Raw genomic sequence first — 12,050 nt, 5'->3', positions numbered from 1 at the left:
ATGGATGGATGGAAACCAAAAGCACACAACAGATTTTCATGTTAAAACTTCCATAACACATCACTGAGACCCCTTTCTTGCTCAAGTATAATGACGCCCCATCAACCTTTTTTTTTGCCTGAAAATGTCAATACAAGTTGAATAAGGAAAGCACAATTTTGATGACCTGATAGGAAGCAACGTGTCCTCCCATGGTTCAGATCAGTGGTTCCCAACCTTTTTCATCTGACGTACCCCCCACAGACCTGTCAGACGGACTCAAGAGCCCCTTCATCAACACCTCTCATGATCAAAACACGCTCAGTTTAACTCATTTTAAAAAGCATCTTATTTAACATGTAATTATATAAAAGTCACTGTGTTAGTGTTTGTTTTTTTTAACCAGCTGAACTGTCAATATTTAGGTCAGTTTGGTCAGAGCTACTTAATCAGTTTAAGCTATATATTTAGCACCTATCCAGTACCTCCAGCTTTCAGTTGTTTCAACTGTTGATCCTTTATGTTTAGCAATCAGTGGCAACTGTTTTCTAAAACTGTAGCTATTTCAACCATGTATTCACTCTTTCATCATTACGTACCGACTGCAATTATTCATGTGTTAGTTTTGACTGTCTATTTCTACTGCTTATCTATTTCTTCTACTAACTGCTCAAACATGTTTAGGTGCACTCAATGCTTTAATTAAATTCTAATTTCTGTTTTGAAAGTAGAGGTAATCTCTTCACATACTTGCAGGTTATGTGGATCCTGGGGTTCCATTACCACTGCTTGAGAATCACTGCTTTAGATTCACTTAGTTCAGTGAACAGAACATTGATTAAACTACAAAGTAGTAACAAAGACACAAACTGCTATATACTGTCAGTTGTATCTTAACTAAGTGAAGAACTTGTTCCACCAGAAGAATATGTAAAAAGATGCACAAACACAATTGGGTGAGTGTCAAATGCTTTGACAGTTCTGTAATTCTCTTTTCAAACAAGTAATGAAATACACAAAAATGTGAGTATAAGAGGGCTGAGATTTAGCTATAGCAGGAAAAAGAAAAGCAAAACAGATAGAAGCAAACCCGACAGTTGAATCACACAGTAGCTAATAATAACTTTTCTCAGCTTAATAAAAAAAATATGAACTGTAGGTACTGAAGGAAGGTGTGTGCACTGCTGTAGGTGAAACATATAAAAACGGCACAGGAAGTCCTCTAATAAAGACTCCCTCCTCCCTGGATGAAGGCTGTTCTCTTGGTCTCGGTGATGCGTGGCTGAAGATGACGTGAGACTGCCCCCTGGTGGTCACTTCTCTATCAGTGAGTCCAGCTGCTCCTGCAGGGAGGCCAGCTGTTGGAGCAGAAAATAGAAGGCGTGATTGATGCCCAACAGCCCCAGGGTGTAATTGGAGGGTAAGTGGATGATGATTAACATGTCTATTCACATTAATTTGCAGCCTTCATTTGTCAATACAAACAACGACCCAAGACAGTGGGTGGCCACTATGCCATCGTTGCAAAAAAGACTGCTGACAAATTAAATTTCACTTGATTGGATTTGAACTATTTGAGCTATTAGGCATGAAACCTGTTGGGCTTAAAGAGAACAGAAGGCACAAAGCGATCTGCAACATTGCATTTGACATTCATGCGAGGTAAGTTCATGCAAAGTGCTGAAAGCTGCAGGAAGCTCACAGCAAGCACTGATTCTTAGCTTTTTACAAGAAAGGTTCTTACCTGCTCCATTTCTCGCTCCTCCTGCTGAATAATCTCATCCAACAAGGCTTGGAAGCGGTTCTGTGAGAGGAGAGAGACAAACAAGATTTGTTCCTAGTCGACATGCTGAGGCTCATTAAATTGTGATGGCTTTAAATGTGTGTCTGCCTGGGCTTCTCGTGTCACTATCTCCCGTCTGACAGAAAGGCCACTTGGAATGCCAGTCAGAGACAGCTGACCTTTTCCTTGCGACTGTGATAATAACGACTAGAGATGGGGCTTTGACGGTCCCAAAACACCGGGCAATGAGAGCTCTAAATGGCAACGTAAAAAGGGCCATGTCTGCTCATGTTTCCCTCCTTGTAAAATCTCCACTAAAGAGTGCTGGGCAGAAGAACGAATGTTCATGCCATTTCTGGTCCACACCAATGCTTATACAGTAAATGGCTGGCAGGAGAGATGTAATATTTAAAGTTTTAAAATACAAAAAAAAAAAGAAACAAAACAAAATATTGCCACCAACAATGTGTGTAATCAGCTGTTTTTCAGATTTTCACATCACTTTTGCCTCCGAGCTCATCTGCATGTTCTTGTTTATGTTTCTGTACATGCACACCTAGTTTCTAACTGACAGTGTGAAAAAGTGTGTGTGCTCAACGCTTACTTTGAGGGCCTGGTTTTCCACTTTCATGATGAGCTCCTCCTGCTGTTTCTTTCGGGCGCGGGTTTCCTGAAGCTTTGCCTTAACGTTGTTGATCTGCACCTGATATTCCATAACTGCAGGAAACAGCAGGAGGTTCACGTGTTAGGAATGACATAAGAACACTCAGAAAACATTTATGTCAATTATGTTTCCTTGTGCAGTGAAGACTGGACAGAAAAGCTTGGAGAGAGATGATGATGAGACATAATTTGACAGCAACGCTACACTAAAGAAGGAGGGGTTGACCAATTATGTGCTTGGCCAATTATAGAATCCAATATTCAGCAGTATTACTTTCTACCTGATCACCAACGCAATAAACTGAAATTCAAATTTCTATTTTAGCTCTGATGCAGTCACCTCTTTGTAACTGTAGTCACAACTGAAACGCTCTCTTTTGTCTGAATGAAAAACAGTCATTTCAGTTAAGTTTTATGTGGTGATGGTGTTAATTTTTGCTGCAAATGTATGTTGCTTCCAAATATCAGTTCTCAGTCTCCCCGATTACTAATAATTGGTATCGGCCCAAAAGAAAAGAAAAAGCACTTCAGCTGACCCCAAGTACAACACCATGGTGACACAACAGGAGCCATAAGGATGCCTCAATTTAATTTTGATAAATTACAGTTAATAGGAACGATCAGTCCATTTACAAGGACATGTGTCAGCAGGACGAAGATCTAAAAGGCACAACTAAATCAGTCTGCTCAGGACTCCACACAGAGTTCTCATTAAATTCAGCCCAACTGGTAGTATCTCACAACAACCTGTGGCTCCACCATCTTCAGCTATCAACCACCCATTCAGTGTTCCCTCCCACTGGCTCTCAGTTCTTTTATATAGCCTTGTAATATGCAAAATCAAGCGGGGAGGAGTCCCTGCGGACTCATTTATTACAGCTTTGCACAGCTGCCAGAGACATGCACAGCCTGACTCCGACATATTGCAAAAGGCTCTGCTGGGATGCTACAGTGGAGCTGACCAGTCGTGTTGCTGACTGACAGCTCTATGTATGTAGATAAGGAGGGATTGTGCTGTCAGACTGGACAGCTGTCTGAGATGCACGCTGAGCCACAACACCTGTCAGACTGGTTAGTTGAGGAGGAGAGTTGAGAGCTGGCATTGTGTGCAGCTCTGTGGGCGAGAGCTCAGCATGTGTATTTATGTGAAAGCAGGGCCATTTGTTTGAGTGTGTGTGATGTCTGACCTAGAAAACTCAGCTCTGATTATAAGTCCAGACACCTGGCTGAGGTTATTTTGGCCTCTGCTTTGACAAGTATCTGAGGGCAGTTGGATTTAATTTGATATCGGACTGTGTGAAGTCCAAGTTTTTCGCTGTTACCCCGAAGAATGAAAAATTAACGCCTGCTAGTACGTGTTTGTTTATTTAAAGGATCCCCATTAGCTGAAAGCCATGACAATAAGCTAATCTTCCTGGGATCTGACTGTTGGTATACAGTGTAAGTCGGCAGAGAGAATCAGCATTCACTGTAAGGTGCAAATTGCAAGCACAGCATGAAATATTGCATAATTCTTATGCGGCACTTAATTCATTCACCTCGGCATATGCACACACACAGACACATACACACACACACACATACATACGCACTCACGGCCTAAAGAAGAGCTCAAGCTCAATTTTGGCTTCATCCACGCTAATAAGTTTGAAAGTAAAATGCAACTTCTGTTGCGTCTACACCAGTCAAGCATTTTGGGATCCCTGAAACAATGACTTTTGCAAATGGTGCTGACCCTGGTTTAGTTTAAAAATTCCAGGGTTGCATTCTAGCCTTGTAAGGGTAGAAACTCAGACTTTAAGAAGTTATGACACCCTGTTTACTTTCTAAACTGTCAATAGATGTTGTTCCCCGATTCATCACGCTTAGATTTCTGCAATGAAGCAACCAACCCCCTGCTTCATGTTTATACAGACACCTGCATACCCAGTGTACGTGAACGGTCATGTGATTTTAGGCACGTTAGTATGCACAAATGCTCATCTGGACAGAGATTGTTTCTGTTTCAAAACATTCTTAAAATGTAAACGTATTAATGTCAAAGTAGCCTTGGAGCAGATGTATATAAACATGTACCTCCCACCACATGGACATACATCTAAAACTCCTATCATCACATATCCATATGTGCATGTTGCATCTAAATTTTTAGAATGTAAACTGCCAATGTCTGGTAACAATTTTAAATGTGTTTTTGACAACAACAAATCGGATATAATGTTGATTAATGTGATGATTATTTATTTTTAAGTAATCGATTCATTGTTTATTTTCTGTAAAATGACAATGGTGGAAAATGGCATTTGCATGTTCCGAAGGCTGAAAGCAACTTTGTTTTGCCCTAAAACAATCTTCACATTTGAGAAGACCGAACCAGGCTTTTTTCATATTTAAACAAGCTTGTCATATAATTATTAATGTTAATTAAAACCTGGAAAGTTATCTTATGGATGTGTATAAACAAGTTGATCTCCTCTCACCTATCTGGTTGTTTCGGTCACTTTCATGCTGTGCAGAATCAGACTCGTTGAGTTTGTCTTGGAGCTGTCGGACCAGATCATCCTCTGTATCCATGATATTCAGGTCCTCGTCCTCATGCCGGTCTCCTTCATCCTCCTCATCCTCACTGGAGCTGCTGATGTCGTTGAAGATCTCCCTGAGTTCATCTCGCTGGGCTGGCCATGCGGAAAGCACATTAGTGTTATTAACATGGACACAAAGATGGAAACGGCAAAGATTTAGAGCACTTGCTTGGGTTCGATCTAGGTCACTGAGGCTACAGTCTACCGACAAACTGAATATTTTAGAGCTGTGGTCTGATAGGACTTAAACCAGGACGGATTGAACAAGCACAAAGCTCTTAATACATTAAGTAAATGATTGTAAACAGAAAAAAAAAGTGCAGATAAATGTCTTCTACATTTAACCTGTTCTTTGCCATAAGAATGATCTGGGACATAAAGTTTGAAAACAGTAGCTCTTCTTCAGCTACATTATAAATGCAACGCATACATCAGCTGTTTCAATACACCTCAGTGATTTCCACAGACTGAGAATTTACTTGAGCTGGCGCGTGGCACGACTTAACTAATGTACATGCAAAGACTTATGCAGTTTAGAGGGGAAAAGTGTAACTCTGGTTGTTTTTCTGAAGATGATGTACCATAAACATCTCACAAGCAGACTGGTAGTAGATTCTACAATGTACTGATTTTCCCTGAAAGTCTCTGATGCATCAGATGATGCTACTAGTTGGCTGAGCACAGAGAAGCCTCTAGCCACACTCAGCAACTCAAGATAAGTGTTCAACCAAAAATTTGTTTGAAAAAAGGGAAAGAAGGTGTTCTAATGTAAGTGATTTTACCTACGTGTGCTGCCAGCCCAAAGATGCACACAACGTGCTAAATGTCAGGTGCACCAACTCGACCCATGAAAACTTTAGTCGTACTTTGCAGATTTCTGGTCGCACTCTGAAGCACTGCACCCCATCTTATTCCCCATGATTTACTAAGAAAGCTGTATTTACCAGAGGAGCCATGGCCCATCTTGTGTCCTGAGGTGCCAGGTGAGGAGTCCAGGTTGGCCAGAGAACCGTGTTGATCTGCTTCTTTAGACTCATCCTCTGCTATAATTTCCCATCCTGAACATCATGGGTTAAGGCTAGCAAACTTTCTGTAGATTCAATTCAACCTTCAAAGGTCCAACACTCAAAGACTTGTCCTCTTTAAAAAAAAAAAAAAAAAACTCTTCTTTGAAGTAGACTTTGAAGGTAAAATCCAGATGATACTCCACAGGAGTCTTAGTATTCATTAGTGTGTCATGTATATATCTACTGTGGTATACAAGCATAAAAACTATAATTAGAATCTAGTTTCACTGTGACCAACTAAGCAATGATAATGAACAGTCCATCTCAATTAACACACAGCAAGCAGCCACTCAAAGAAGCCCTGCTGTGCTCTTATTCTGTCAGGCAAGTTTAGAGTTTCATTAGAGCACTAATAGCTTCTTTCCACAGTGCATCTCTTGCACAAGGGCACAAAGAGTCAAGAGAGGTGAGCCAAGCGGACACCTGGTTGGGCCTCGGTTCAACCCGTTTTGAATGTAATTTGGATATGTGAATGTTGTTATATGTGTTAATAGTAATAATTAAAAAAAAATAAAATAGTACAAACAATTTGATGCATCTTGAAAACTTAAGTCATGGCTAAAAGTTAGATGTGACATTACAAATAATTCCCAGTAAAATCTATATTACATTGCATTTCTTTTCTGAACCAGTAGTGTTTTTCTGGGTGAACAGAATAACCACCACTATTGTGCTTGGTTATGTACAGTGGTACTAGTTTTGGCGATTTTCAAGGTGGATGTGCAGAATACTTGCAGGTCTCTAAAAGGATACGAACACTGACAGCCTCAGCATCTGTGCTCAGCAATCTCTTCACTTCCTTTTCCACATCAGGAGATTCAATGTACTGCAAGAGAGAGAGAGAGAGATCGGGTTACTTGTAGTGTTAGCAGCATCTCTCTCGCCCTCTTCCTCAGTCTCTCTCTCACCCACACACACAAAGGTAGCAGCTGGCCGCCTGCCAGGAAGCACATTAGCGATTAAAAACAGAAGGGGCCAAATCAATATGGCTCGGCTCGGCACCTTCAGGAAGATTTATTCAGAAGACAAAGTAGAAGTGTAGTGCTCAAGCTCACTCGCTTTCACTTTGATCAAAGCAATAGTGAAATTGCTTTTTTTGCATGCCTTTGGGGCAAACCAAGATGGAAAAGCTTTATTTATATGTAAATCTTAGTTTTCACTTTCACCACAGTTCCTGTTTTATGAAATGTAAATGTCTTGTTGGAAGATAGCCTGGGAATAAGATGGATCATCAAACAGGAGGCTAAATAGATGGCAGAAAAATGGGAGGGGAGCACTGGAGGGAGAATGAAAATGTCAAAAACCTTCTTTTTTGCAGTCTTCCGAAATCTTCTCTTGCGTGTGTTCTTCAGAGGGCAGGTGACTGAAGACCAAAACAATAGGATTAGTGAAGTCAAAATCAGTCAATCAGCCTTGGAGGGCAGACTGAGCTCCCCGAATAACTGATGGGTCAAGTTTTCAGCACAAAGAGCACTAAAAGCTGTTGTGTGTACATATTTATCTACTTACTGCCGTGATTCCAAACAAATTTCTTGTCCTTGTCTTTGTCCTTCTTTTTGCTCTTGGGGTCGGTGCCAGTTGGCTCCTCCAAAGGAGGGTAAAGGTCTCCATCTAGTGTACATACCAGCATCTAAACCATGGATGTGAAGAATTAATGGTAAATAAATTATTGTGCTTTACAATCTCTACAATGCTGTACAACTGTGTCGTAAATAAGAAAAAGGCAGAGACATTTTTAATGAAAACGTTGTAAATGTAAAATGTACTCCTATTTACAATTAATATCCTAAAGTACCTTAATGCCACAGTGCTGCTTTACCTGCCAAAATGAACAATCAATATTCTAGCCAATGAAGATTACTGATTACTGCAGTGGTTTACCTGGCAGACATCAGCAGTCTTGTAAAACGTCTTCTTGTCCACTGTTTTGAGAGACTCAATCATACAAGGCAGATCCACCAGCTTGCAGGCCAAAGGGACACGGTCTACTCTCACTATGCCATGACGACCGTCAGCTAAGAACAAGTAGAAAAAAACGGCACAAAATATTGATTAAAGGGATGTTGTGGATAAGATTCCAGTAACCACTGCCATTAGGACACTGGAGTCACGCTACAGTGAGTCTTCAATTATGTTGTCAAACTGACAGTTGTACTTAGTAATATAGTCTGAAAAAAAATATTGAAAATCACAAAACTGCAATTTCCAACTGGCTAAATATTTATAGTTAAAAGAATGTCAGAGTTTATCATTTGAGAAAGAGTTACATGCAGCTATCAGTGCATTCCTAATAACAAACTCTGACAACTAAAGTGTTTTTACTTTAGAAATATCTATACTCCCAAGGTTAGAAATTCTGGACTTCACTGTAAATAGACAACAATGTAGAGTATTTGAGACCATTGTTTAAGACTAATTAAATCAGTGCGTGAACAATGGGGTCACACTTGACAACAGTGCTGTGACTGCTGATAGAGCAGCTTACGGTGCAACTCGATGGTGAGTCTGTCTTTCATGTTCATACTGCTCGACTGCGCAATTCTTCTCACTGTTGAGGCGTACTCCTGTAAAAGAAAAAATAAATATGAATCCACATCATTTTTAGCTAATGGTCAAATTGAATTTCATTGAAATAATCAAGTGTAACAGTCTCACCGAAGGAAGCCTCAGGATAAACTGGCTCTCCAACTCGTAAGGAGCATCCTCCTTATTCTTGGAGCCGACTTTCCCAACTAGAATTAAAACACATTGCCATCAATAAAAAGGTAAAATATTTTCCTTGTTGCTTACTCTGCATTTATGAAATTACAATGTACACAGTCCACTAGGAGCAGACTGATGTTTAACTTAGGTGACTATACAGCTCAGTCTATCGTGATTCTGCCTAACATTAAAGTTGATATGTTTTTCGGCCTGTTTGGAGCTAATAGAGGTCCATCACACATGTTCTTGGTACATATTAAGTTTGTTGTACTATTGGAACACAAAAGAGCGTAAAGAGCGAAACTAAACCTTCTCTCCAGTCAGTCACTATATGCAAGACAGCAAAAGATATCATGACAACTCTCATTAGTATTGAAAGTATTATTATTTCAAAAAACGCTGGTTAACACACATTTAGTTGGATATATATTAGTGTGGCTAAATAAATGACCACTGTGTTTTGATGACAAGATGCAAGTGCGTGAACAGTACCAGCTAAGTAAGTGTGCTAAGAACTATACCTATTAGCAAGTGATATTACGTGTAACTTTACGTTTGAGCAAATAATAGGTGAATACAGCTAACTGAAATTGTTTTGCACAGTTTATGTGAAGATAACGGTAAGCTAATAGTATTACGGTAAAGTGCATTGTAGTCACTTTTGTATGATGCTACACACAACAGGGATAAAACCCGCTACAAAACGTAAAGTGTAAAAATGTGTTGTTCCCAGCTTGCAATTCTTGTGCTCTTGTTATATCAGACCATTGTAATATAAATGTACTAGCAGAGGCAACAAGGTAAACTAACGTTACAGGACGGGGTGCTAACAGACCGCTATCGTTAGCATAACATGCTAAAGTAATCGTAGGGGGTTTAAACGTACCTTTCAATTTTGATGTCATGTCGGCTTTTGTAGTATCGACCGTGCGGCCGTATAAATAAAGTTAAATGATAAAAATCACAGCCACAATGGCACAAGTAAACGTAACCTTTGAGATTAAAAATCGACAACGCTTAGCCGCACAAAGCACAGCAACGACTGAAAAGAAAACGCGATGACGACTGTATGGGCTTTTGCTACGTTCGAGTCATCCTCGGAAATTTTGCTTTTATCACTTTTCAGTACCATGGACATACGACTCACTCATTGCATGCTTTATAGTTAAATTAAAACCCATGAATGTATAATATGAACAAAGCAAAAACTTTGCAATGTATATGTGAAGCTCTTTGCACTCGGTTTGACGAATAAGGGACTAACACTGATTTAGACTAAATTTACCGACTGGGAATGTATCATTTCCTATAGACTTGAACATCACATTTATTCGAGCTCTTTGTTTGTACCGCGAGACTTGTTGCAATAACGAGTTTTGACAATAAAAAAAAAACCCAACATAATAGTGACAGTAAAAACACCTATCTAGCAAACTTGTTTAAATTATAGTTCGCTGGTTTTTAAAAAAAAATATTTGTATTTTGTCTTTTTTTCAGCAAAATAAAACTAAGAAGGGAAAACAAAACCATAAATGAGAAAGAAGAAAACAAGAGTATTTACATGTATTATTAAATCCATTTTATTCTTACATAAATTGCAATCTTGCAAAAGAGCCAAATTTTTGATATAGCAGTTTTGTTTTTTTGTTTGTTTTTTCTTAACAGAAAATAAATATGTCGTGACGGTTGGGCTGACTTCGGGTTCAGAGTGATGAAAATCATAGATTTCACAATAAGAGTCCGTGGTTAACCTTTAGCATCACCGGCTATGTGGATACTGAGTGAAAACCGTCCAAATTTATATTTTTACTCAACTAAAATGGTACAAAGTAGATATATTAAGTTACACTAATATTTATTTGTTATTTGTTTCTGATTTTAACCAGCAACTCCATGCTGCGGTGCTTTTACAGCGAAATCCAGCTTTAGACTTTCTGGAAAGATTACTTTTCAGTTCCGGGCCGGCGTTGGTTTCTCTGTCGTCTTTCTGCTGTCTACTCCCCTCAGTTTGAGGATATTTGCACAAAGTTTGTTTTTATCTCCAGCGACGCTGCAGCGTTTGAGCGCCCGAAAAGCCGAAATGGTGTTTAAAGTGACTGTCAACAGTGCTCGGAGGGCGGCGAGGACGCTGTGGCTGCTGCTGCTGGTGAGCCTGTCTGTGTGCATCAGTGTCTGCCGAGCAACTTCATCTACGAGGCAGGACAGTGCCATGGAGAACATCGTTACAGAGAAGAAGGCTGAGGAGAGCCACCGGCAGGACAGCGCGGATCTGCTCATCTTCATCCTGCTCCTCACCCTCACCATCCTCACCATCTGGCTGTTCAAGCACCGCAGGTTCAGGTTCCTGCACGAAACCGGGCTGGCGATGATTTATGGTGAGATGCTCCAGCGTGACCGAGAGACGTCATCAGAGCCGTTGCTATCACGTTGTGCCGCTGATTAGATTATAAATGATCGGGCTTCACATTTCCAGTCCTGAGCCCGAGCTGTAGCGTTTTATTTACTCCACGTAGGCAGCCTGCAGGTCCGGGGTGACGCTGTGAGGCAGCAGGCTGAGGTAAACGCTTCCTCTGTACCCTGAAAATGACTCCTTGCAGCTAAATATTTTTGGCCCCAGGTGAGAACTACTGTAGCATGAAAATGGCAGCTCAGATTTTCACTTCCCTTTTCTGTGGTGTGATAAGGCCAACGATTAATGTGCTTGAATGTAAAGTCATTTAGATCTGATGACACCAACATCATTCCTTTCTGCACCTAATGGGCAGAAAATCTTGAAAAGTCTTAAAGACCCCCTGTGGTGTTTTTCACCTTGTTAACATACCCATTTGTTATTGTTGTTTTTTAATGTGCTGAAAGACATTGTATGACAGAAATAGGTAGTAACTGCAATGGCTGAGCATTTTTATCATGAATCTGCAGTGTACTGATAACCGCCTCAAAAACACGGATTCAGACATCTGTGGTTTGATACGTAACAAACCAATCCTGTGACATGGGGCTTTTCGTGTCATTATTTTTCTCCAGAATCTGTTTTCTTGTTTGTGAAGTCTGACTCACCAGATGTAGATTATGTACTCCCGTTCTCAAAATCCCCTTCATTATTACAAAAACAGTTTTCAGGCCAGAACCTACCACACAGAAAGCTTTAAGTTTTGGAGACACTTTAGATCTTACAGTGAGGCAGCCCTTATAGTGTTTTTCTCTGTGAATTAGCAATTTTAACATTTTCCCAGTCAATATGATGAGGGGACACTGTTGCTGCATCCTGGGCTT

The 12,050-nt window shown here is 40.2% G+C and overlaps 2 protein-coding genes across 2 annotated transcripts in view; one reads left to right on the top strand and one right to left on the bottom strand.

Annotated features, from left to right (window-relative positions):
• Positions 1-931: 931 nt before the first annotated feature.
• On the bottom strand, positions 932-9,843 carry taf7 (TAF7 RNA polymerase II, TATA box binding protein (TBP)-associated factor). The gene is made up of 12 exons (XM_008275530.1): positions 9,664-9,843; positions 8,730-8,806; positions 8,560-8,638; positions 7,956-8,089; positions 7,584-7,704; positions 7,379-7,437; positions 6,828-6,900; positions 5,952-6,065; positions 4,906-5,100; positions 2,367-2,479; positions 1,724-1,783; positions 932-1,337 (listed from the first exon to the last, which is right to left on the bottom strand). Exons 1-12 carry the CDS (start codon positions 9,680-9,682, stop codon positions 1,293-1,295), a joined length of 1,089 nt encoding a protein of 362 aa, XP_008273752.1. The 5' UTR covers positions 9,683-9,843; the 3' UTR covers positions 932-1,292.
• A 753-nt stretch (positions 9,844-10,596) lies between these two features.
• slc9a6a (solute carrier family 9 member A6a) overlaps positions 10,597-12,050 on the top strand; it is a 15,223-nt gene continuing 13,769 nt past the window's right edge. The window contains exon 1 of the mRNA XM_008275500.1: positions 10,597-11,152. Coding sequence (XP_008273722.1) covers positions 10,858-11,152 — 295 coding nt within the window. The 5' untranslated portion in view covers positions 10,597-10,857. The remainder of the gene's footprint in view (positions 11,153-12,050) is intronic.

Source organism: Stegastes partitus, unplaced genomic scaffold, assembly GCF_000690725.1.
Source record: "Stegastes partitus isolate 25-593 unplaced genomic scaffold, Stegastes_partitus-1.0.2 Scaffold2, whole genome shotgun sequence".
Lineage (NCBI taxonomy): Eukaryota > Metazoa > Chordata > Actinopteri > Pomacentridae > Stegastes > Stegastes partitus.
The sequence above is the reverse complement of the archived record's forward strand: the minus strand, read 5'-3'. Positions and strand labels throughout refer to the sequence as shown.